We start from the raw sequence: 27,770 nt of genomic DNA, 5'->3' as shown, positions 1-27,770 counted from the left end.
CATATTATTTTGTATCTTCTGATCCCATTGCAGTCCCAGAATGATTTTTTGATATGTTTTATAGTATGGAATGAGGGACCAAATATATTTTTTTCACGATTTTTGGTGATGACATGTTTTGAGATATTCAAGGTCAAAAGTCAAGGTCACGTGACAAAATTATATTTTTATCCAAAGGTAGGCTTGTTATATATCACTGGAAAGCTTGTTCAATTCCCTGTACAATAAGCTTTATTCGAGCTTCCTAGGCAAAATAGGGGCGGAGTTACAGCAGATTTAGTATAGCTAAGCGGGCTCAAAAAAGGCAATTTCTGCAAACTTTGACCTTGAATAATTTAACAATTACAAGACGCACGAGACTAAAAATTTTCATAGTTACTAAGTTCTATGCATAGTTTCAACTCCCCAAATTTCATGAAAATCGGAGATGGTCAGGTTAAAAATTGCACATATCTGTGCTGATTTGGCATGGAATGACTCCATAAGTGAACGATTTTGTGTCAAGATAAAACTGCCTTATGAGCAAATTGTAATAAGAAATTTATTTTAATTTCTGTGAATTTTCAAATTATGAAAAATAAATTATTGAAGACAAAGAGAGAAGGTAATTGATCTTTTAATATACTAGTGAAGATGAAGGGGAAATGGAACAGTTGAATGAGAAATTAATTGTTTTTTGGTACCACGGGCCAATACAAAACAAAAATGAATCAAAAAGTTAAAGTACATTAACAATATGTAAAATACATTCTACCTTCTAACTTAATTATGTATAATAATTGATTGTTTATCAAAGTCTATATTGTTGACTCACAAGTTACAGCATTTCATTAATTTCAAAATTTGAGATTCAAGGCACTTTGACATGTCAAATTTTTCTCGTCTGTCCCTGGATCAGTCACCTGTATGTCACATGAGTCTGTGAACTTTCATCTATGTTGCTTTTCTGAGATTTTCGATGTGTAAAGGGTGAGAAATTAGACGGACCGCAAGTAAGCAAACTGTCTTAATAAGTGTGTGTGGTATGCCTAAAATATAGATTGATCATAGTAAAACTTTAAAAGCCATTATTAAAGGTTGCTACAATTTAACCAAGATGAGAAAGACCTCGACGAACACAAGACGTAAAGTAGACAGCCAATTGTTTTTCTTCTCGCTTCCTGTTCGCCTTATGTGTGGCTCTACTGTTTTGTTGTCAAAAAGTTCAACAGCGTTAAATATTACGTCTCTACTATCGCTGTGTACGGTTTACCACTTCAAGATGATACAAAAGCTTGGCACTAAATAAAGGTGACGACAATATGTTGAAGAACGCCACTGTCGATGCAGGGGTGGAATTACAGGGTAAGCAGCTGATTGCATCACCCACGTTTCTTGAAAATTCTACGATAGCGCCAGAGGAGTTTTCTCTTCTTGGTCAAGCAGTACAATAACAAAATCAAACAAATAAGTACATGACTGATATATTGAAAAATTACAAAATGTACAAAAGTGATCGAAATGAACACATACTGGTGTCTGTTTTTTGTAAAAACGAACCTCAAAATAATTGCAATGGCACTGCATACAATTGATGACAAAAATCACAGCATGGATTATGAAAGTCGAATTGAAAAACTACTTCACAAACATAGATTTCTCAAGTATCATATCCTATCTTAATTTATGAAAACATACGTTACAGACGCCGCAAATTGTTCACAGGAATGATCTCTTCTTCACATAAGTTTTTTTAACCTGTTGCTCTTTTTTGTTTCTAAATCTACTAAAATGTTTATTACTATATGAATATTACATTGTCAAAGTGCAGGAATCATCATCCCAAAGAGTACGGAAATAAACTTAGGTTTGTAAGGGAATTTACCGGCAGCCACCGCATTACTTCAAACTAGGGATGGCCAAATCTGGATATTAGAATTTTCTGCATTCGAATATCTGGATTATTTGTAATATCCTTACTTATCTGCATGTACACCTCATGGATTCCTCAAGATTTTCGGTATCCAAACTGTTTGTATGTCCGTCGTAGGTATTCTATGGACTTTATAACTGTGGCATCCCTAAACACGAAGGTTTATTGCCGCAGTAACACCCCTATTCTGAGCAAGATTAACCTAGAGCAACCTTACCAATTCCTTACTGTCATTTCATCTTCGTCTTGGCCCTCCTACAGGTCTTCACATCAGTTTTTTCCCCCCCAGCAAGGATCTTTCAAGCTTTTCTATGCTCTTCCATGCATGCTACATGATCTACCCACCTAAGTCTTCTTGTTTTAAGTATACTATAACTAGGGTCAGTCGAAAAGTTAGTTGCACTAGCATGAAAGCAATAGCGTATGGGATATGGAGGACACTTCTTGTATTTACAAGAAAGTGCACTACCAAAACTACATTACTACATAACCACAAAGTCTGTTCAAACATTTGTCATAGCGTGACATGAGTTTATCTATACCTTGCTCAAGGAATTCCCGTCCAACTTTCGATAGCCATTTTTGCGTCTCATTTTTAACTTGATCGGTGGAATGATATCGCCGCTTCGCAAGCTCTTCTTTCACGGGCCGAAGGACATGAAAGTCACAGGTCTGGACTATTAATCAGTTCATTAACATGTTCCTTGTCGATGTAGTTGACAGCCTTCTTGCTAGTAGTCGTCCTTAATATCCGTACACACATTCTCGAACAACACACACCATTGTGCGATTGTCTGGCACGAAATTGCTTTCTCGCAGCACACTTCATGCAATTGGCGACGAATCTCAGTAGGGTTACACCTTCTTGCTTATGGAAAACAGGTCACTGGGCCCAATTCCAATTTGGACGCCACTTTTAACTGGAACAGCCATGGCGCAACCGTTACTCCACATTTTCAAGAGAACTGTGAGTGTTATCAAACACATTCATCAAAATGTCTCTTTCCGACAAAATGTTGTGGGTAGGTACAACTTATTCTTTGACTGATCCTTGTAATATCAGGGGATGGATATAAATTATGCATTCAACATTACATAACCTTCTCCACTCCACTGATTCATTTCTTTCGTTCCGTATTTGTTCCGAAAGGATATCCATATCTCGTATTATACCTTGCATTCAACACAGGTAGAGTGAGATCTCTGTGTTATTCATTTGCAGCTTGGGAGCGAGTTAAACTCTCGAAGCATCCAATCAAGAAGTGAGCCGGTGACGTCATCTCAGCGCAGCACCTATCGCTAACTATGTAGCTCACGCCCTAGGCTATTGGTAGGCTCACTAGCTGGACTCGGGCAGTCAGCTGGAGAAGTTCCGAAAATTAAAATCACTCTACCGGATACTTTGAAATAGAATATCTTGTCGTTTGGATTTCGTGGCCATCCCTACTTTGAATTCATAAAGAGCTGAAGAGTAAAAGTAAGAAGAAGAAAAATAAAAGAAAAGAGGTAGGTAGAGAGAGGAGAGAAGGAAAAATAAAAAAGAGAGGATTAAAGAGAGAAAGAACAATAGAGAAGAAGAAAGATATAGAAAGATAGAAGATTAATGAGAGAATAAAAAGAAAGGGAGAATGAAAGAGAAATAAAAGGAGAAGAAAGAGAAAAGGAAAACTATAGATGGAGAGAGAGAAGAAGAAGGAGAGAAGGAAAAAGGAAAGTAGAGAAAAAGAAGGAAAGTAGAGATAAAGAAGGTTGATTGATTGATTGATTTAGTTTATTTTACTTCGCGTTTTGTGCCTCTTGGCTAATTTGCGAAGATGGGGATGAGTGATGAAATGATGAAATTGATGAATCGACATTCACAAACAACCAAGCCCGGCCGGGATTCGAACCCGGGACCCTTGGCGTCGCAGCGCGATGTGCTAACCACTCGGCCACAGGGTCGGGTAAGAATAAGAAGGAATGAAGAGAAAAAGAAGGGATGAAGAGAAAAATAAAAAGAGAGAATAAAGAGAAAAGAGAAGGAGGAGAGAAGGAAAAGAAAGGGCTAATGAAGGAGAAAGAAAAAGAGAGAAGAAGAAAGAGAGGGAAGGGAGAATGAAGAAAGAGAAAATGAAGAGAGAGAAGAAGGAAGTAACATAGAATAGAAAGTGAGAAGGGACCAGAGAGAGAGAATTAGAGAAGAAAAAGAGAAGGAAAGAGAGAAATTACGAAAGAGGTAATGAAAAGAGGGAGAAGAAGAACCGAGAAGGAAAAGAGGGAAGGAAAAAGAGAGAAGAAGAGAAGAAGTAGAGATAAGGAATAGTTAGAGAAAAGAAGAAGGGAATGAAAGGAAATGGGGAGATTCGAGAGGGGACAGGGAGGTTGTCCCCAATTAACAAAATATTCACGACTAGAGGTACATGAGCCTCTTTTCGATGTCCACATCGTCGTCCAAGGCGAGAAGTGGAGCTTCGCCGATCTGAATGCCCGTCCTTACATCGAGGCATCTCTGGACGGTCGACAGCGAGTGGTTCTTCTTTCTCAGGTCTTTGTCTATCTGCAGCAGACGCTTCTCCAGTCCGTTGTATGTCACCCTGTAGGAGAAAACACATTGTTACAAACGTTTCATCCTCCCCTATGGTAAATTTTGGTCTGAACCATTACAAAGTGTACTTTCTGTGAATCGAATCCGGACTCGCTTAACTGCAAGACGACGGCAGCAGCTACTTCACTATCATACATCAAACTGATGAGGAGGCACTCACAAAGAAAGCCCATGTCCACACCGGGATTTGAACCCAGGAGTTTCCCACGCCTTTAATCTACTAGGGATGATCGGAAATGAAGAATACAAAGCCTACAAATTCCAGTAGGTATTTATCAGACTCACGGACTCACGTGAAATGATACTTCATACACTATCTCTCCAGACACAGAGGTTCTGTCCAAAAGGTACGAAGTACGTACTTGAAGCATGGTTTGGCGGAAGTGACGTCACCTTGTACAGTTCGAAAGCGCCAAGAACAGGAGTACGCAAGTGCATAGCTTGCAGTGCAGATGGAAGCTGACTCGGTGACGTGATTTCCACACTCGTTGTTCGTTTGTTTAAAATCGCGGAGGTAGAAAGCAAGCAACACAGGTTAAATATACGTTATGGGTCAGCAAGTTGTTGGTTAAAGTGCTTCTAATGTGTGGAAATGTATGTGTACGAACATTTGAAAATGCAACTGGTACTCAGTTTTATCTACTGGCCGCATTTGGCGCTGCAGTCGAAGTGCAATTCGAAAGACATTCACTTCCAGTCCACGACTTGAAGACCGCACTCCAAGACCATCTCGGAGGATGCTCGCTTCAAGTACGGTCTTGCACCTTTCGGACACGGCCAGAGTCTCCTCTCCGGATAAGGCATTTATTCCAGCGCTACAGAATGTTCGTGTCTATCTCATAGAACTAAGGGTCCTGTTGTCGGGAGTCCAACAATTGCGTCTTGGCCTGGCGGGTTTTGGGTGGCAAGTGCTCCATCATCCAGCATACTTCCCGGAGCTTGCTCTGAGCGATTACCATCTCTTTGCTTCTTTGCAGAAGCATTTCAGAGTACTTCAGTTATACTCGGATGATAATGATGTCAAGCACGAAGCAAGGGTTGGGCTCCGACAACAACAGGGCCCCGAGCTCTATGAGACAGACATCATGAACCTTCTGTAGCGCTGGGACAGTGACGTATACTGAGTCAAAGGTGTGGGCGTTCTCACTGTCACAAGGTTCTAGGCTATGAATAGAAATAAGTTTACCAACTCCTAAGAAATCAGGTTGCCAACTCATAAGAAATCAGGTTGCCAACTCATAGGAAATCAGGTTGCCAACTCATAGGAAATCAGGTTGCCAACTCATAGGAAATTAGGTTGCCAACTCACAAGAAATCAGGTTGCCAACTCCATCATCTCACTGATATGAATAATTTTATTTACAATTTCTGATCTATTTTTCTCCTGTATTTTATTCTCTAGACTTCAGGCTTCGCAGATAGCCTATCTAGCCTAGAGTATACGCTCCTGCGCTGGGATAAATGCCTGAACCGGGGAGGGACTATGTTGAGAAGTGTCCTTTCACGTGAGTCCATTTGAATTTGTAATAAATACCTACTGGAATTTGTAGGATTTGCATTATTTTTTTCTACCATCCCTCGTAATACAGTATTTTGATATAAACAATTATTCGTTTCATTTTAAACGAATATTCAGGGGCAAAGAAATATGGATCTGATTGTGATTTTTGCCATTGAAATTAGCAGAGGATTTTTTCTATTTTTAAATAAGACATATCCTATAGTTTTCCTCTTAATGCATATTTTTTAATCAGGAACATGCATGGAAGTGAAGTACCATGTAACAAAACTGTTGATAACAAAGAATGTCGGCAGAGCCAAAAACGAAGGATAGCCTACAGTAGAGTCACGCTAGGAACCGGAGTCCATTCACAGCGCAGAACGGTTTATTTTGACAAAATCCTGTTTCCCTGCTGGCTGCTTCGGAGAGAAGGGTTTGAAACGTTGCTGCTTGTTGCCCAAAGAGGGGCAAATTGGCTGTTTGACCGCAAGTTACTTCGTAGGTAAACGCGGCAACAGAGAGTCACTGCCAGAAAGGCGGGTTCCGCGCTGGAAGTTAGGGCGATTTCACTACCCAAATGTTATAACCCCCCCCCCTGTTTCCCAGTATGTTTCAAGAAGAAGACGAGGGGAAATAGCTTGGGACTAGGGACACAAATTTATGGTAAATAAAAACTGAGGAGAGCGGTAAATAAAATGTTAGATCAGCGGTATATACCAGCGGTGAAAAAAAAATGCACACACTTTTTCATTATGAGAGGAAACAACATACAAAAGACCTATAAATTGACAAACTACTTCATTTTAATATACTGTACACATGCACAAGTACTTAGCTGTCCAACCAAAAAGAAAACATCAACACAAAATCACTTCATTTCTAAATTGCATATCTCAAGTGATTTATTCATTGTATGTATTTAAAGGATATCCTGGTTGTCCAACAAATAAAATAATCACTTCTGCACATACACAAACACATGTTAAAAATCACATGATGATAAACAAAATTCATTCATGACTGTACACAAATGACACCATTGTTTCCCTTGATGTGCGGGAACAGACTAATCTTATCGCTGCTACAGCTAGCAAGTTTAATGAAACTGGAAGTTGAGTGGAAATTCGGGGGAAGAAAGGAATGCAGCTTGACAGGGAGCGAAGATTTCGAACTGAGATTATGTACATGGGAAATCACAATTTGCATCGTCTTCCTGATGTGATAGAAGATAGAACGTTCTTCAGCTGTAAGTGGTAGGAAACTTTAGGCAAACGTTTCGTTACAAATCGACAGTTTGCGCGCACATCCTCGATTGCCGGTTTTTGCTTGTTTTCTACATAATTTGATGATATTTCACGGTTATTTCGCGAAAAAGCGTTCATTTCGTGGAAAAGCACACATTTCGCATTACTTCGCGAATAAAACTTATGCATATTTCATCATTGTGGGTGTAGTTACGTGCAGAATGTTCAAAATTGAATCTTTTTTTTTACATTTCGCGATTTCGCGCATCGCGAAAATTCAATGTCCCTACTTGGGACTATCAAAGAAAATAAGCCACCGACCGACTCAGTCCGCGCTTTCCAGATTTCACCGGTGGACGGGCTGGTCTTCTAAGCATCACCAGTTCGGTACCTTTGACACAACCCCAGGGGAAGCCGACCGGCCACGTACCTGGTTTCGAGCCACCACCTGTTTTTCGGAAAAGCAATGTTGTCACTTTTGCCTGCAGTGTTTAGACATCCATTCATTCACTGCGACGTTTTACTTCCAAGGTCTTCATATTGCATAAAAAAATGGAAAACACAATAACACAACCTAGCAAAGACAACGCAATCGCAACCCCACCTTCAGAAATATCTAAAGAAACTGAATTGGCATCATCTCATTTACTCCACGTGGACTTGACAAGAGTTGTCATTTCTTGGACGGGCGCTATTGGCGGGAAAGGTTCGAGGGGACGATTTATTGGACTCCACGTGGACTTGACATGTTGTTGTTAGAGGGAAAACTGATCTTTCGGAACTTTCTTTGAAGTAAAGTGAGGTTGCTTTGGGGACGACAACTATACCGGGGCGCACCAAAGCTTTCACCGGATTAAGCCATGACGTCATCTATTTACACCAGCCTCAATAGGCTGCACTGAAGCTTCTTCTGATTCATGATATGCTTTCTGTAGGCAATGGTAAGTAGTAGGAGTGATCCGAGTTAACTCCAAACAATAGACCCTTTAATTGACATTAATGGCTTTTTTATTCATTTTGAGGGGTGACGCTATTGTTATTTAATCTAGCGCCACGTGGCGACACGTGTCGGGGGGTGGAGGAGGAGATGAGTCATCGATGACTCATGCACACGTGTGAGTTTGAAATTAATGGTTTTCCATTAGTGCACAAAAGATACTATTATGTATTCCGTTTTCGACCTAAGCTAACCTTTTGTTGTATATTATATATGCGTTTCTGCCGGATATGAGTCACAGATGATTTATACTGACGTTGGAGTTTGGAATTAATGGTTTTTCCATTAAGGTACAAAAGACACTATTGTGGAGTTCGTTTTCGGACTATTCTAACACTATTGATGTATATTATATATGCGTTTCTGCCGGATATGAGTCAGGGGTGCTTTATGCACACGTGGGAACTTGGAATTAATGGTTTTTCCATTAATGTACAAAAGACATTTTCGGCCTATTCTAAGGCGTCACGTCCGGCCATTTTGGCGTTGGTGGTGAGTCATATTTGGTATAATTAAGGATCCGGATTTACCCGAATTCAACCGGTGTCGATGCGTTCGATCGGAGGTAGAAGATATTATATATTATAACACATGTTCGCTTTAATGGCGAAGAAATTGAACGATGTATTCTATATGCAAACGAAGTATGCGAGCGGAATCCCTGTTAATAATATTAACCTGTTACGGAAGAACCTGTTATGTGGTTGCATTCATCGGCACCCCCAAACCGCGCGCGTTCATGGATACGCGGGGGGAAGAAAGGGTCGCCATTGTTACGGTCCCCTTCGCTTGGTCTTCTTCCGAAGTTGAATGGAAGGCAAGTGTCGCCAAATTTTTTACACACGAGTATTGATTTTCTTTGAGGTTCCAATTTTATTTGGTGGAAGTAATCTATGCGGTATTTCTGCCGCCTTTCGTAACATTGCAAAGACTATTTGACCAAAACCGTAAGGAATTTGGCTGAACTAAGAACATTCAGTTCCAGTATCTACAAGTTAAAGTGGATGCCAGCCACTATTTGCCCTTATTTCGGGGTTGCGAACCACGGACCATTTGATTATTGCGTTATATACATCAGGATTCACGTAAAATTGACCAGATGTTTTTACTGTTAGGGACAATATTTCGCATTTTTTGTGTATTTTTACTCAGAAAACGCTATTTGAACGATTCAAGCAAGAGTTCGCATGGCAATTTAGACACACAAACTGTGTTTCTTCAACTTCTATCTGTTTATTTTACAACTTTATATTAATTTTTACCAAAATAACACTATTTATACTAATCAGACAACATTTTTTATTAAATTTTGGACTCACAAAGACATTTTTCAACTTTTAACTTGTTATTTTAAAAGTTTATTTCCATTTTTTTACTCTAATATCACAATTTCTTCTATTCAGGCAACATTTTTTATTAAATTTTGGACTCACAAAGACATTTTTCAACTTTTAACTTGCTATTTTAAAAGTTTATTTCCATTTTTACTCTAATATCACAATTTCATCTATTCTGGCAGGAGTGTTTATTCCAGTTTAGACTTGCAAAGATAATTTTTTCAACTTCTTTTATTAATTTTTTCTATTTATTGCCTTTTGTATCTTATATTTATTAATTCTTAACTTTGAGTTTTGTTCTTTATTTAAAGAATTTCTCTAATCACTAAAGAAGAAGTACTTTTAAGTAAAACTGTACCCACAAACTTTATTATTACTATTATTATTATTATTATTATTATTATTGTTGTTGTTGTTGTTGTTTTTTGTTTTGATGTAGTTGTTGAATCTTGTTGTTGTTGTTAGGGTTTATTGACTTCCACTACGGTATTTTTGGTTTGCTTCGTAGGAAAGTTTGTTTATTTTAGAGTTTCCTCGGTATTTTCTTACTGTTAGGGTAGGTAAAGTTTCCTAAATATATGAGTAGGGTTCCATATATTCTTGTTCTTGCATGTTTTTCATATGATGTGATCACCACAACTCTCCAAGTGCTTTTACTGCATGTTTCCATTTTTATTGAGGCTTAGTGATTCCTAGAGCCACTTTATGCATGAGAGAAAGCTTGAAAATTTTGATCTCAGATAGCCGTCAACCTTATGTCAGAGTATTTTCGAGTATATTTTAGTCTTATTATGGCCCACTAGAATATCACGGCTTGCTTATTTTTTAAGTATGTTGCGCAGTTATTGTATTTTTGCTTTTGCTTTCTAGATAAACTGTATGAAATGTTTAATATTTGTACTTTTTGCACTTATAAGAGGCCAAACTTTTACTGTAACTAAAATTATTATGTCTCTAGGCACTGAAACCCTTTACCAAGAGTACTATAACTGCATGTTTATTAATATTGTTTCTTTCATCCCTCAAATATAACAATTTAACAATATAATGACTAATCACAGGACAAGTCGATGTTAGCAGATGACTACGTGGCTCTTAAGTCCACCTGCCAAACTTTTCTTACCATGCTATTTACTCTTATAGTTTTTTATTCGGGGTACATTTCAAGTACTACTTGACTTTTTGAGTGTTTGATTAACACCAGGGGTTATTTGTATCTGTTATGCTGTATTATTTGAGGCTTCTTTTTTATTCTACAATCACTATATGTCCCTGAGAACTAAATTCCGCTGACTGAAGCTTAAAGCTTAGGCTCTACAGCATGTTGAATGGTTAAGCACTGGTCAATATGAATTTTACAGAGGGTAGTAGGAGGCATAGGAACACACGCCAGAGTTTTATTAGCGTGCAAGAAACACTTTCAGGGAGTACTACGAGGAAATGAAGTTGATTTTTTTGAGTGCTTTACCAGTTACACAGCCAATATTTGTTATTTCAAGTAACTACAGGTACCAAAACATTTTACAGCCCCACACTAACTAGACTTCAATTTATACTTTATTAGGTGCTAAATGTAGCAAGAACACTGATTGTACATACTTTTGAGAATCCAACTCTTTCAGGATTTTTTCTATGTAAGCATATTTTTATTGATTACTAACTTTAACAGACCAATCAGGAAGACGCCAAAATTCACTAAACTTAGTACTATAGTGTAGGTGATTGCATGAAAAGTAGAAATTATAACAACCACAAGATTTCGCTTTTTTTGCTTTTGTGACTAATCGTGACGCTGAGGATGAATGGATGGCCAAAAATCTTAAGGACTGGATGTATTTTACCACTACAGACGCCTATGTAGAAACACTAGAGTACTGTTAGCTTTCAAAATTGAGGATATACTGTACTGTTTCTTAAATATTTTGTACTTGGCACGTTACAGTTATATCCATTTCAGGACAAATATTGCTAAAACTCTCAAATTTACTGGAACAAGTTGATATTTCTGCTATCAGAGGAATTAACAACCCTATTTTACAAACAAATGGTATTGTTTACACTTTATTTACTTCAATCTGAGACTAATATTTTACAGTAATTGAATCATTCAGCCCTAGTCAATACTTTACTGCATCAGAAAGTTTGTTATTAATCTAATAAGTATGCTATTTTGGGATATTCTAATGCAAACGTTGTTTAATTCACTGGTTATAATGCAAACTTTTGCACAAATTCGATATATTCACTACCTTCAAACCAAACAATTGTACTTATTTAGCGCATTTCATTTATATTTCTTGTAATTAACTTATGTTTCTTATAATTAACAAACTAAACTAATTACTTTGGTATGTTAAAAACCTTATTTTTTACTATTTCCTATTCTATCAGGTTCTATATTGCTGTTTTAATCAATTATGTAAGACCACACTCTGGTAAATGCACATAGAGTATTAGTAATCCCAAAGTGGTGTTTTTGGTGTCCAAGTTCAGATGAGAGTCTGCTATGTGCCTTTTGCAGGGGATTGCATGTGAAGTGTATGCATATTGAGCATTATTGAGTGTGTAGGCTTCCAAGTTTTGCTGTTATTTTCCTATAATTCTGCGAGACTGTAGTGAGTTCTCCCTTTTCAACCAGTTTTCTTTCATTGATTGGATACTTTTTGGGAACTTAGCAGTTTTTTATGTTATGAAGCAGATTGTTGTAGAATATTTTGCATGGTCTTTTGTGATATTGAGTGCCTGCTGTAACGGAAGTAAGTATCTTTCCTTCTTGTGTTGATGTTCTCGTGTAGGTTTCCTATTTTCGGTCAAGTTGCAGTAGGGAACTTAACAGTTTTTTATGTTATGAAGCAGATTGTTGTAGAATATTTTGCATGGTCTTTTGTGATATTGAGTGGGTGCTGTAATGGTAGTAAGTATCTTTCCTTTTTGTGTTGATGTTCTTGTGTAGGTTTCCTATTTTCGGTCAAGTTGCAGTACTTAGAATAATCGCTATTGTCTTATTGATCTACGAAGCTCCTTTGAATAATCATTTGCATGTGACCCTATACTCCACGCTGTACTTTGTTCTGGGAGCTATCTTTTGAAGCCTTGGCATTCTGCTAGTACCGTATTATTATCGTAGAGGTAAATTAGTTCGTGAAAATATGTATTTTTCTGATTAACTATAGTCGCTTAGTTGTTCTAGCAGGTATAAGTAGTTACTGCTGATGTTGTTAATTTTCAATTCGCAGGGGCTATGTATGATGTAGCGTATTTGTGTTGGCTGTCCCTTTTATTCCTATGTTGTTGAGTTTCTCCATAAGCATGTCCTGTTTTACTCTATTCTATGCCTTGTTGCTGCTAGATATCTGAGGTATGTTGCTGGTTCATATCTGAGGTAGCTTGTTTGACTATCTATTATTTTTGCTATGGCTGTGGGTATTGATGTCCCTTTCTGAATTCCATGTTGGTTTCTGTTTATCCTTGTTGCTGCTTGTTATCTGAGTTAGGTTGTTTGACTTCAGGACTATCCTTTTTTAACTTTATTGTTGATTGCTGTTTTGTTTATTTCCTTATTTGTTTTTATTTGTTTACTGAATCTATTTGTTTTGTGTCTTGTAATATTATTTACTATAGTAACAAAATTATTTTTTCTTCCATCCAACATTTATTATTCTGAGCAACAGAACTTCTCCTTCTTTCCCATATATTTGATTATTTCTGGTGTAAAAGTACAATTTTTACAAAGTTAATAATTTAAAAGTACAATTTTTTCAAAGTGAATGTTTTAAAAGTACAATTTTTTCAAAGTGAATGTTTTAAAAGTACAATTTTTACAAAGTTAATAATTTAAAAGTACAATTTTTTCAAAGTGAATGTTTTAAAAGTACAATTTTTTCAAAGTGAATGTTTTAAAAGTACAATTTTTACAAAGTTAATGTTTTAAAAATACTATTCTTTCAAAGTTAATAATTTAAGAGTACAATTTTTTCAAAGTGAATGTTTTAAAAGTACTATTCTTTCAAAGTTAATAATTTAAAAGTACAATTCTTTCAAAGTTAATAATTTAAGAGTACAATTCTTCTGCTATTTGAACTTTTGTACAATTTTGTTATTGTTGTTAAAATAAATATGTTAGTTGATATAAAATTACAGTAAATTTTCATGAATTTATATATTAAATTTCAAAATAGTGTTACTTGCTAAAGATAGCGGACAAAATAAATTAAACTTTGACAAATACTGAACAAGAAATATACAAGTATGTTGATAAATATCAATTTTTAAAAATAATTTTGTTACTATAGTAAATAATATTACAAGACACAAAACAAATAGATTCAGTAAACAAATAAAAACAAATAAGGAAATAAACAAAACAGCAATCAACAATAAAGTTAAAAAAGGATAGTCCTGAAGTCAAACAACCTAACTCAGATAACAAGCAGCAACAAGGATAAACAGAAACCAACATGGAATTCAGAAAGGGACATCAATACCCACAGCCATAGCAAAAATAATAGATAGTCAAACAAGCTACCTCAGATATGAACCAGCAACATACCTCAGATATCTAGCAGCAACAAGGCATAGAATAGAGTAAAACAGGACATGCTTATGGAGAAACTCAACAACATAGGAATAAAAGGGACAGCCAACACAAATACGCTACATCATACATAGCCCCTGCGAATTGAAAATTAACAACATCAGCAGTAACTACTTATACCTGCTAGAACAACTAAGCGACTATAGTTAATCAGAAAAATACATATTTTCACGAACTAATTTACCTCTACGATAATAATACGGTACTAGCAGAATGCCAAGGCTTCAAAAGATAGCTCCCAGAACAAAGTACAGCGTGGAGTATAGGGTCACATGCAAATGATTATTCAAAGGAGCTTCGTAGATCAATAAGACAATAGCGATTATTCTAAGTACTGCAACTTGACCGAAAATAGGAAACCTACACAAGAACATCAACACAAAAAGGAAAGATACTTACTACCATTACAGCACCCACTCAATATCACAAAAGACCATGCAAAATATTCTACAACAATCTGCTTCATAACATAAAAAACTGTTAAGTTCCCTACTGCAACTTGACCGAAAATAGGAAACCTACACGAGAACATCAACACAAGAAGGAAAGATACTTACTTCCGTTACAGCAGGCACTCAATATCACAAAAGACCATGCAAAATATTCTACAACAATCTGCTTCATAACATAAAAAACTGCTAAGTTCCCAAAAAGTATCCAATCAATGAAAGAAAACTGGTTGAAAAGGGAGAACTCACTACAGTCTCGCAGAATTATAGGAAAATAACAGCAAAACTTGGAAGCCTACACACTCAATAATGCTCAATATGCATACACTTCACATGCAATCCCCTGCAAAAGGCACATAGCAGACTCTCATCTGAACTTGGACACCAAAAACACCACTTTGGGATTACTAATACTCTATGTGCATTTACCAGAGTGTGGTCTTACATAATTGATTAAAACAGCAATATAGAACCTGATAGAATAGGAAATAGTAAAAAATAAGGTTTTTAACATACCAAAGTAATTAGTTTAGTTTGTTAATTATAAGAAACATAAGTTAATTACAAGAAATATAAATGAAATGCGCTAAATAAGTACAATTGTTTGGTTTGAAGGTAGTGAATATATCGAATTTGTGCAAAAGTTTGCATTATAACCAGTGAATTAAACAACGTTTGCATTAGAATATCCCAAAATAGCATACTTATTAGATTAATAACAAACTTTCTGATGCAGTAAAGTATTGACTAGGGCTGAATGATTCAATTACTGTAAAATATTAGTCTCAGATTGAAGTAAATAAAGTGTAAACAATACCATTTGTTTGTAAAATAGGGTTGTTAATTCCTCTGATAGCAGAAATATCAACTTGTTCCAGTAAATTTGAGAGTTTTAGCAATATTTGTCCTGAAATGGATATAACTGTAACGTGCCAAGTACAAAATATTTAAGAAACAGTACAGTATATCCTCAATTTTGAAAGCTAACAGTACTCTAGTGTTTCTACATAGGCGTCTGTAGTGGTAAAATACATCCAGTCCTTAAGATTTTTGGCCATCCATTCATCCTCAGCGTCACGATTAGTCACAAAAGCAAAAAAAGCGAAATCTTGTGGTTGTTATAATTTCTACTTTTCATGCAATCACCTACACTATAGTACTAAGTTTAGTGAATTTTGGCGTCTTCCTGATTGGTCTGTTAAAGTTAGTAATCAATAAAAATATGCTTACATAGAAAAAATCCTGAAAGAGTTGGATTCTCAAAAGTATGTACAATCAGTGTTCTTGCTACATTTAGCACCTAATAAAGTATAAATTGAAGTCTAGTTAGTGTGGGGCTGTAAAATGTTTTGGTACCTGTAGTTACTTGAAATAACAAATATTGGCTGTGTAACTGGTAAAGCACTCAAAAAAATCAACTTCATTTCCTCGTAGTACTCCCTGAAAGTGTTTCTTGCACGCTAATAAAACTCTGGCGTGTGTTCCTATGCCTCCTACTACCCTCTGTAAAATTCATATTGACCAGTGCTTAACCATTCAACATGCTGTAGAGCCTAAGCTTTAAGCTTCAGTCAGCGGAATTTAGTTCTCAGGGACATATAGTGATTGTAGAATAAAAAAGAAGCCTCAAATAATACAGCATAACAGATACAAATAACCCCTGGTGTTAATCAAACACTCAAAAAGTCAAGTAGTACTTGAAATGTACCCCGAATAAAAAACTATAAGAGTAAATAGCATGGTAAGAAAAGTTTGGCAGGTGGACTTAAGAGCCACGTAGTCATCTGCTAACATCGACTTGTCCTGTGATTAGTCATTATATTGTTAAATTGTTATATTTGAGGGATGAAAGAAACAATATTAATAAACATGCAGTTATAGTACTCTTGGTAAAGGGTTTCAGTGCCTAGAGACATAATAATTTTAGTTACAGTAAAAGTTTGGCCTCTTATAAGTGCAAAAAGTACAAATATTAAACATTTCATACAGTTTATCTAGAAAGCAAAAGCAAAAATACAATAACTGCGCAACATACTTAAAAAATAAGCAAGCCGTGATATTCTAGTGGGCCATAATAAGACTAAAATATACTCGAAAATACTCTGACATAAGGTTGACGGCTATCTGAGATCAAAATTTTCAAGCTTTCTCTCATGCATAAAGTGGCTCTAGGAATCACTAAGCCTCAATAAAAATGGAAACATGCAGTAAAAGCACTTGGAGAGTTGTGGTGATCACATCATATGAAAAACATGCAAGAACAAGAATATATGGAACCCTACTCATATATTTAGGAAACTTTACCTACCCTAACAGTAAGAAAATACCGAGGAAACTCTAAAATAAACAAACTTTCCTACGAAGCAAACCAAAAATACCGTAGTGGAAGTCAATAAACCCTAACAACAACAACAAGATTCAACAACTACATCAAAACAAAAAACAACAACAACAACAACAATAATAATAATAATAATAATAATAATAGTAATAATAAAGTTTGTGGGTACAGTTTTACTTAAAAGTACTTCTTCTTTAGTGATTAGAGAAATTCTTTAAATAAAGAACAAAACTCAAAGTTAAGAATTAATAAATATAAGATACAAAAGGCAATAAATAGAAAAAATTAATAAAAGAAGTTGAAAAAATTATCTTTGCAAGTCTAAACTGGAATAAACACTCCTGCCAGAATAGATGAAATTGTGATATTAGAGTAAAAATGGAAATAAACTTTTAAAATAGCAAGTTAAAAGTTGAAAAATGTCTTTGTGAGTCCAAAATTTAATAAAAAATGTTGCCTGAATAGAAGAAATTGTGATATTAGAGTAAAAAAATGGAAATAAACTTTTAAAATAACAAGTTAAAAGTTGAAAAATGTCTTTGTGAGTCCAAAATTTAATAAAAAATGTTGTCTGATTAGTATAAATAGTGTTATTTTGGTAAAAATTAATATAAAGTTGTAAAATAAACAGATAGAAGTTGAAGAAACACAGTTTGTGTGTCTAAATTGCCATGCGAACTCTTGCTTGAATCGTTCAAATAGCGTTTTCTGAGTAAAAATACACAAAAAATGCGAAATATTGTCCCTAACAGTAAAAACATCTGGTCAATTTTACGTGAATCCTGATGTATATAACGCAATAATCAAATGGTCCGTGGTTCGCAACCCCGAAATAAGGGCAAATAGTGGCTGGCATCCACTTTAACTTGTAGATACTGGAACTGAATGTTCTTAGTTCAGCCAAATTCCTTACGGTTTTGGTCAAATAGTCTTTGCAATGTTACGAAAGGCGGCAGAAATACCGCATAGATTACTTCCACCAAATAAAATTGGAACCTCAAAGAAAATCAATACTCGTGTGTAAAAAATTTGGCGACACTTGCCTTCCATTCAACTTCGGAAGAAGACCAAGCGAAGGGGACCGTAACAATGGCGACCCTTTCTTCCCCCCGCGTATCCATGAACGCGCGCGGTTTGGGGGTGCCGATGAATGCAACCACATAACAGGTTCTTCCGTAACAGGTTAATATTATTAACAGGGATTCCGCTCGCATACTTCGTTTGCATATAGAATACATCGTTCAATTTCTTCGCCATTAAAGCGAACATGTGTTATAATATATAATATCTTCTACCTCCGATCGAACGCATCGACACCGGTTGAATTCGGGTAAATCCGGATCCTTAATTATACCAAATATGACTCACCACCAACGCCAAAATGGCCGGACGTGACGCCTTAGAATAGGCCGAAAATGTCTTTTGTACATTAATGGAAAAACCATTAATTCCAAGTTCCCACGTGTGCATAAAGCACCCCTGACTCATATCCGGCAGAAACGCATATATAATATACATCAATAGTGTTAGAATAGTCCGAAAACGAACTCCACAATAGTGTCTTTTGTACCTTAATGGAAAAACCATTAATTCCAAACTCCAACGTCAGTATAAATCATCTGTGACTCATATCCGGCAGAAACGCATATATAATATACAACAAAAGGTTAGCTTAGGTCGAAAACGGAATACATAATAGTATCTTTTGTGCACTAATGGAAAACCATTAATTTCAAACTCACACGTGTGCATGAGTCATCGATGACTCATCTCCTCCTCCACCCCCCGACACGTGTCGCCACGTGGCGCTAGATTAAATAACAATAGCGTCACCCCTCAAAATGAATAAAAAAGCCATTAATGTCAATTAAAGGGTCTATTGTTTGGAGTTAACTCGGATCACTCCTACTATGGTACGGAATGCCACGCCGATTTTGTTGCACGGAGGGTTAATAAACTGGATGCAGGCATAAACTGTCGACATTTTAAATACTGCTACTCCTTCATTTGCACGCAAAGTGAAATAAATGCACGATGCATCAAAACACGCGTCCATCTACTGATGCAACATACAGAAATGCATCCATTTTCACGATTCCTATTTACAAAAGAATACCACTTACATTCGTACTGCACATGTAAAATAAGATGTCGTTAAGTGAAAATATATAATATTCAGGAAATATCTTCTGTGATTTAGTCACTGATTTATTGATTTATTTATTCACTGCCCTCAACAGAGGTAAACCTCCAATTACAGACGGCAGGAAAATAACAAAGAAAACAATACAATTAGCAAATATATAAACATACATCAATAACATAATCAATAATGAAATTAAACAATCTGACGCTTTCTCTTGTCTTTCACCATACTAGAACAAAGACTTGTGCAATAATTACATACGTAAAATACCTATAGATATATATTTGTAGAATACAATGGAAAATAATGGGAGAATAGTGATACCGGAATGATTACAGTGTATTTTTGTCATAATTCTGATTCAATCATTTCTTTATATAGTTTGAATGGTAATAATAAATCTAAGGCCTGGTTATTCATTGAATCTGATGGTGAATATTTCCTGATAAACGCAGCTATGCGTGTGCATTCCGAATATAACTTTCACTTGTTTCAGTGTGAAGCTTTTCGAATTTCACCGAATTTGACGTCATTTTTGGTGCACCAGTCTGATGCAAGCTGGTGAATTCTGTAAAGCGCGAACTGGATCCTCCTTTTCACAAGAATCGGCAACATCTATGTCCCGATTGGTCGACACGTGTCACTTCCCCCTTGGACAAGCTTGTGATAAAGATCAAGAACGAGTTTCTTTCTTGTTGTCCAGAACTGTAAGTACATACACGTGTTAAGCATCGAAGTGCCTTCTTCACACACCACATTATGCTTAAGTTGTTTCGCGAGAAGCTTATTACAACAGAATCTTCAGAAGATTAGATTCCTGTTAAATTACCAGCATCATCAATCAGAAGGTAACGGTAAAAATACACGACGTTAAACACCCTAAATTCACAGGTGCAAGCGCGGGAAATGATCAAGTTGGCCTTGGATTCACATTTCTGCACAGACAAAAAATTGCTTCACGAAATGAGTTAAAGTGAGAATCATTATCGCCTTCCAAGATTAACTTTTTTGCATTTGTGTTGTTTTTCTCGGGAGTTTCCTCCTTTTCGAGGCTGTAATCTGCAAAGGCTGAGAACACGTGTCAAATAAATAGCCAAAACGAGTCTTGAACATTCTAGAACGTCAAAAGTAGTCGCCGTGTGAAGCAAATTGAGCTTCCGTTCAGCAGAAATGGTTCGACAAAACTACCATATTGCCGCAAGAGCGATTGCGGTTAAAATTCTCGCCGTTAACCACCGTTTTGAAACCTAGTTTTTAAAAATGACTGGGTTGCAATTAATTTTCTCCACGTGTAACCCAGTAAACTGGACATCCTGGAAAATGTAAGTCCCTTCCTCAATTTCGTAACATTGTCACTCGTCACATGCTAATCGGCAGTGGGCCTACCTTACCTTACCATATGGCGCTTCCTCAACTATGTGCCTCCACCTGTCCCTGTCCTCTGCAATCACCGACCATCTCTTCACCTTCAAGTGATGCAGATCATCCAGGACATCATACATCCATCTCTTCATTGGCATTCGTCTTCTTCTTGTTGAGTACATTTTCTTTTGCATCACCTTCCTTTGCATCTATCCTTTCGCATTCTCTGTACATGGCCCAGCCATCGGATTCGTTGTGATTTAATTAATCTCACTATATCCTCTTTCTCTACTATGTTGTTAATTTCTTCATTAGTCTTTATTCTCCAGAAATTATTTTCGATTATTGGTTCATAAATTTTGCGTATCATCCTTCTCTCAAATCTGCGCAATGCTTCCTCTTCTGTTTTATTCATTTTACCCAGTCTCAGCACCATATTGGTCTGATTAATGTTTTGTATATGGTGACTTTAAGTTTCCTGTTTATTAATTTGCCCTTTAATAACAGCATGATTGCGTAATAAGCTCTATTGCCCATGCATTCATTTATAGTCAAACCTAGGTACTGGAATGAGCTGACTCTTTCAAATTCCTTCCCATTCATTTTTATGTTTATCTTTTTCTCTCTATATTTATCCTGTTTTTGTGAAAAATTATGTATTTTGTTTTGTTGGCATTAGTTTCTAATACTAACTTGTTTGCAACTTCTTCCAGCCTTTGATACATTTTCTTCCAATCATTTCCTGTTCTTGCTATTACTGCAATATCGTCTGTTATCTACTTTTTGTACTGCTACATGTAGTGCCAGTATGAAAAGTATAGTTGACATGGCCGTATTTAGAGGGGGGGTTTCTAGGGTTCAACCCCTCCCCCGAAACTTCTGGCATGTTGGATTAATGGAAGTTCAGAAACCAAAATCTGTAACTCATTTTCAAAATTTTTTTCGAAGCATCTCAAAAATACAAGGAGACAATGTTGAAACGATCCATCTAGAATTTTCATACATTTGGAATTCTGAAATTTGAGTGAAACAGGATTTATTCTCGAAATCGCAGCCCACCGGCGACTCCTCCACTTTCACTTGTGCTGTCCTCTTTCCAGTGTTCCTGCGTCACAGGGAATATAGACTGAAAATTTCCTCACGATTGTCCCAAAATTCCCTTTCCAACTTTTAAATTCCCTGTCCGATAAAGTCGAAAATCCCCCTTGATAGGAGTTCAAACGTAGGATCTCCACTTTCGTAGCGCATTACATTCGAGATTGAGGTTATACAATCCATGCACCAGGCTAAGTTTTTAAAAAGAATAATTGGTTCCACACTTTTCAAAATTCCAAAAATCAAGTTTTAAGGTCAAACAACAAAAACTTTGACTAAAATTTCTATCTAACTTTTAAAGCTTTTTCTAAAAGGTATCTAAAATTTAATAACAAAGTATAATAATTGTGCATTTCAGTACACACTCTACGAAACGTAAAAAAAAAAAAGCCTTGTGCTGGATATTCACTCATCTGCTGCATTGAGTAAGCCCCCTCGAGGATATAACAATAATAATAATTATTATTATCGGTATTATTATTATGGAAAATAATTGTTTTATTATTAAATTTTAATTATTATTGTATAACTGTTATTATTTCTATTATTCAAATTTCTGGCAACACGCATGAGAACAATTATGAAAGAACCCCTCCCGAAATTTTTTCCTGCCTACGGCCATGATAGTTGATAATCCATCTTCTTGTTTGACTCCTCTATAGTACGGAAATTCTCTGCTTGTTTCGTTCCCTATTTTCACTTTTACGCTGGTCTGTTTCATTGATTGATTGATTGATTTGGTATTTTAAGTCCACTTTATGCACAGTAAGGCTAATCGGGACTAGACCTACAGTTTAAAGTGGGATCCGAACCACTATCTGCCTCCACCGGGAATCGAACCTGGGACCTCTTCATTACAAGGCGACGACGCTACTACTGGAGACCTCATTGTTATTTCTATTAAGTTTATCAATTTATTAGGGATTTCTAATTCTTGCATGGCGGGAGTGGGCCTACAATTTAAAGTGAGATCGCGCTCTTTGAGCAATGTAGTTCATCGCTGATTGAATCCAGGACACCTTGGTGCAATGTTATTTCTACGTCATCAAGGAGGCCTTTCGTTACATGCGAAAGTAACTAGGTTACTTTATTCTAGATAAGATATAACTTGTGCAACATATTCCATAAATGTCTGTTCTTTTATTACACCGATGACCATAAAAAATTTACCATTATCATTCATTAAGTTACAAATAATTTAATACTTCATGTATTGTGCCACTCGAATGCGTGTCCGAGTAGCGGCTGGAATCACCCGCTTGCCGGAGAAATCGGATGTGCGTATTCCCTCAAAGTAACTGTTACAAGTTAATTCAAAACACTGCGAACAACAAACACATTTGTTGAATTTGAATCAATTTATTTTGGGTGCGTCAGCATTTAAGCTATTTTGCACCCGTCACACTATACGTCACCCAGCCCCTTATCATAACAAAAATAAAACACGTTCCTGAGGATTAAAATATTCTTACCTTGGTTAAAATCTGAGGCTGCAAAAAGGCACTCAGCACATATAATGACAAAACACAGGGCAGCACACACAAGTACTACGAAGATTATACTGGTCGTAGGGTCAGACGACAGAGCTACGTTAGTCTGCAAACAAACACATTTGTGTTGTATTGTTTGTGTTTTTCAATAGATAATTACTAACGTTTTATAATACGTACCTAGAGTTTAAATAGGGTTTCAAATTACAATGGCGTAAATGGATTGCTTTCCTACTTTACTTGTGATACTGCGGCGGTGACAGAAATGTGGGTGCTCCACATATTTGAGTGCACTGCAAGGGGCCACTTGCAGGTCTTTTCAGTTACCGAAAGCGCGTGCGGTCTTCCGACTCCTAGCAGAAGCTGCTCGGTATTGCCCCAAACTGTTACGGTCTTTCCTGTCGCTTTCCTGTACAGTGGGATCCATAAGTATTGCTCAGCAAATTGTCCATGACTATTTTGTTAGCTTTTATCTTCATCGTACGTATTTTTAAGGACTGCATTTTTACGTAGACTGGTTCAGACGTTGTAAGCAGATTGTTTGGTGTTTTGTGTCAGTTCTTGAAGCTCTCATTGCATAAAACAAAGGGAATAAACGTGGTGATGGACAATTTGCATGGTAATACTTATGGATCCCACTGTACCATCCAAGTCGTCCGAATCGAAAGTCTTCCATGTCGTACAGTTACCACTTATTCCGCTAGATGTCAGTTCGAGCATCACCGCGCTCTGCAGCGCAGGTACAGTGGGACCCATGAGTATTACCGTGCACATTTTCAATCACCATGTTCGTGCACTTTATGACCCAATAAGAGCTTCAAGAATTAAAAGAAAACTCAAAACAAGCTGTTCACAACTTCTGCACCAGCATGCATAAAAAATTCATCGCTTAAAAACACATACGATGTAAGAGAGAAATTAATGAAAATAGTCATAGACAATTTGCACGGTAATACTCATGGATCCCACTGTACACAATACGGAAGTAGGAGGCAGACGTCAACAAAACATCGTAATGTTTCCCACCTGAACATGTGACATGCGATTTCCTCGTTTACATTTTTTTCTAAATTCAGCCGAGCGTAGCGATACAGCGTGTTGAATCGTGCACTCCTTCCACCTCTCCCCTCCAATTGCACCTATGCTGAGGATTCGGACTGTAAGGGCACGGGGATTCCATCAGGTGGAAAGGTGCTCTAGGCTGCAGCATCTGCCGATTCGGACATAGCATTCGCCTTCAATCGTTTCAACAAAAGACGGTCTACTTCTAGTTTTCCGCCGCTCTAAAAAACATACTCGCTGGTTGGCTACCTAGTCAACTCATTCTTGAGTAAATTCCCCTCTTTGGAAGTTCTTCTTCTTCTTCCTTATTTTATGGCTCACAACGCGTTTGCAGTTTCTAGCCAACGCGGTGTGAGCCTCCTTGGAAGCGAAAAGCGTGACTGGAAAGAAATGCATCCAACTTGCAAATATCAAGGCGGTGTCAATAAGTAAAGGTGATAACAACGGTTCTTTCTGTCGCGTACTTAAAGGATGACTTTTCCTGCACAGAAGTGTAAATGGCGGTCACGATTTGTATTGCTGCCTGTAGCCTTCGTCACAACCAAAAGCAAAATGAACCTCTTGCAGAAAAATGCAGTAAACGATGATTGGAAACTTCACTGATATCGTAAGTTTTGAATTCTGAGAATCTGGGTGCTATATCTACTTTCCTCGAGTACTTAGTACAGTGGGATCCATAAGTATTGCTCAGCAACTTGTCCATGACTATTTATGTTGTTTTTTATCTTCATCCAACATACCTAGATATTTTTAAGGGCTGTATTTTTACGTACACTGGTTCAGAGGTTGTAAGCAGATTGTTTGGTGTTTTGTGTCAGATCTTGAAGCTCTCGTGGCTTAACAAAGGAAGTAAACGTGGTGATGGACAATTTGCTTGGTAATACTTATGGATCACCCTGTACAGTGGGATGCATGAGTATTGCCAAGCAAATTGCCCATCCACATGGTGATTGTCTTTGTTTTTACATTTACAAAGTGAGAGCTTACAATAATTGAAACAAAACTCCAAGCAAGCTGCTGACAACTTCTGCACCAGCATACATAAAAGCCAGGAGAAAAATTAATGAAAATTGTCATGGAAAATTTTCCGAGCAATACTTGTGCATCCAAAGTACAGCACTTACAATAGGTAGTGTGGAAAGCAATCGAAGAAGATTGTTCTCGAGTCGGATGATAACATAGATGGCAGTACAATACGTAACTAAAACTTTTTTTTTTTTTAAGTGATGACTTAGTTTGTTTCTTGAATACATTATGAGGAATTTTTTTGGTCTTGAAGGCAGTAAGTGAATTACATGAAACAGTTATATTTATAAATTGATTTGCAGTAAGGACATTGCGTTAATTTGGGAAGAGACATAAGTTTTGTTGTAAATAAACAGTATGCACAACTCAAGCAGCAACATTGCCATGTTGGATTATGTACGGAAGTTTATTTTTCCATGTTAATGAAATAAAAATAGTATCTTGAAGGAGAAAATGCAAATTTCGTGTCATAAATAATGTAACATAAATTTCCCGAAGTGTTTAAATTTCCAGAAGGGTTTAAGGAAATACTGCACTCTTTCCAAAAAAAAATGACGGAGGAGGAATTGTACACCCTTAACCCCCCTCTGGTTCCTGTGTTCATGATACCAAAATAAAACTTTGCACGAGAAATATATACAGGGTGATTTCTGTAGGAGTTAGAGACGGAATTCCTCCGCTCTGTATAATGTTACAATCGATCAACCGTGTGGATGAACGAGAATGGATTTAGAGAGAAAAATTGAGAGAAAGAATGTAGTAACAAAAGGTAGAGACACGGAAGATGAAATATAGAAAGAAAGAGATTGAGAAGAATGATAAATAGAAGCAATGTGACAAAGAGAGAAAGAGAAGCAGAGAAAGAGAGGAAAAGAAAAAGAGAAGTGGCAGGAAGAGGGAACAAAGTGAAATGACAGAGGCAAAGAGAACGAGGAAAACAAAAAGAGTGAGAGGAAGAAAGAAACAAAGAGAGAGACTGAGGTAGAGAGAAAGAGGGGAAACAGAAAATAGAGTGGCCGAAAGACGAAAATAAGGGGAAAAGAGAGAGAGAAAGAGAGAAGCAAAGTAAAAATGGAGAAAGAGGGAACCAAATATAGAGAGAGTCAGAGAGAAAGGGAGAAACAAAGAAAAGTGAATGGCCGAAGGAGGGGAAACAAAGAGAAAAAGGGACAGAGCAAGAAGGAAACAAGGAAAAGAGAGAGAGGCAAAGAAAAATAGGAAAACAAAAAAGGAGTGGCAGAGAGAAAGAGGGAAACATAGAGTTAAGAGAGTGTCAGAAAGAAGGGGAAACAAAGGAAAAAGAGAGTGGGATATAGAAAGAGGGGGAACAAAGAAAAGGGTTAGGCAGAGAAAAAGAGGGATACAAAGAGGAAAAGAGAGTGGCAAGGAAAAAGAGGGCAACCAAGTGAAAAGTGAGACAGAGAAAGAAGGAAGCGAAGGAAAAGGGAGATGCAGAGAAAAAGGGAGAAACAAAGAGAGAGTGACAGGGAGACGGAAACATAGAGAAAAAGAGTAGGAGAGATAAAGAGGGAAAAAAGGAGAAAGAGAGAGAAACACAACATAGCAACCGTGACGAAAGAACACAGTATACCCGAAAACATTTCATCCACCCTCATGTGAGCACCCGAACGTCCACTTACTTGGCGTCCATCAACTTCTTCCGCAGATCGTCGACGCCCTGCCTTAGCTGCTGCACCTCCTCGACGAGGCCATCAAGGGGGGCGTCGTGGCAGAGCTCCTTCTCCCTCCTCCGCTTCCTGTTCTCCAGGCGGGTCTCCGCTACCTTCAGGGGGGAGGATTTGCTCATCACGGCCTCCTCCAGGAACTTCATCTCCTTCATCATCTTCCCCATCTCTAGGATCAGCTGCTGGGAGAAAGAGGGGGGTGGTTAATTCCGTGAGATACTTGATGGTGGCCCCAATCCTTCCACCATACTCGCCCCTGTGTACACTTATTATTATCTATGCATATTTCTTTTAGAGAAAATTACAATTTTTGATTTGCTTGTTTGAGTTTGTTCGCACTGAAAGGCTAATCGGGACTGGGCCGACAGTGTACAGTAGGATCCGAACAACTGTGTCGTCGTACCGGGAACCCTTGACAAGATGATGACGTTACCACTACGTCATCAGGGAGGCACACTTTTAGATGTGCTTGGTAGATGCTTTTGATATACTTTGTTAGTCTTATATCTTCAATGGCGGCTAGTAGGGAACAAGAGATGGCACTTGCCCCTCCTCAAATTTTGCCACTTTTTGCACCCGCACAAAGCCATATTACCTGCCCCCTCTCCCTACTTTTGGCACACAATTTGGCGGTTATTTTACGTCACTTTACTGCTACTTTTGGCTAATCGCGACGATCAGGGTGAGCGACGATTAGATTAAATTGATGAAGGGACATTCACAAACAAAACCCATCCCCAGGCCGTCACGTGTCCTTGAAAACGATAGCAGAAAAAGTTACAAAACATTTTCAAAGTACCAGGTGGCCAGAATTAAAGTTACCCAACTCAGAGCCCTCTGTAGCCTGTTTGAGGCATCGTAGAACTTCGAAATTTAGTGAATCCACTATGCAGACCATGGGGAAGAGGATGGCGATAAAAAAGAAATAGTTCAATTTTCCACCAC

General features: G+C 37.2%; 1 protein-coding gene across 1 annotated transcript in view; it reads right to left on the bottom strand.

Moving 5' to 3' along the window:
* Positions 1-4,301: 4,301 nt before the first annotated feature.
* LOC146004806 (tektin-B1-like) overlaps positions 4,302-27,770 on the bottom strand; it is a 46,639-nt gene continuing 23,170 nt past the window's right edge. The window contains exons 5-6 of the mRNA XM_083143832.1: positions 26,781-27,004; positions 4,302-4,485 (exon numbers count right to left, since the gene is read on the bottom strand). Coding sequence (XP_082999958.1) covers positions 4,302-4,485; positions 26,781-27,004 — 408 coding nt within the window. The remainder of the gene's footprint in view (positions 4,486-26,780; positions 27,005-27,770) is intronic.

The sequence above is a fragment of the Lepisma saccharinum genome, chromosome 22 (genome assembly GCF_977018435.1).
Source record: "Lepisma saccharinum chromosome 22, izLepSacc3.1, whole genome shotgun sequence".
NCBI classification, from domain to species: Eukaryota; Metazoa; Arthropoda; class Insecta; order Zygentoma; family Lepismatidae; genus Lepisma; species Lepisma saccharinum.
Note: the sequence above shows the minus strand (reverse complement) of the source record. Positions and strands in the feature narration are given on the sequence as shown.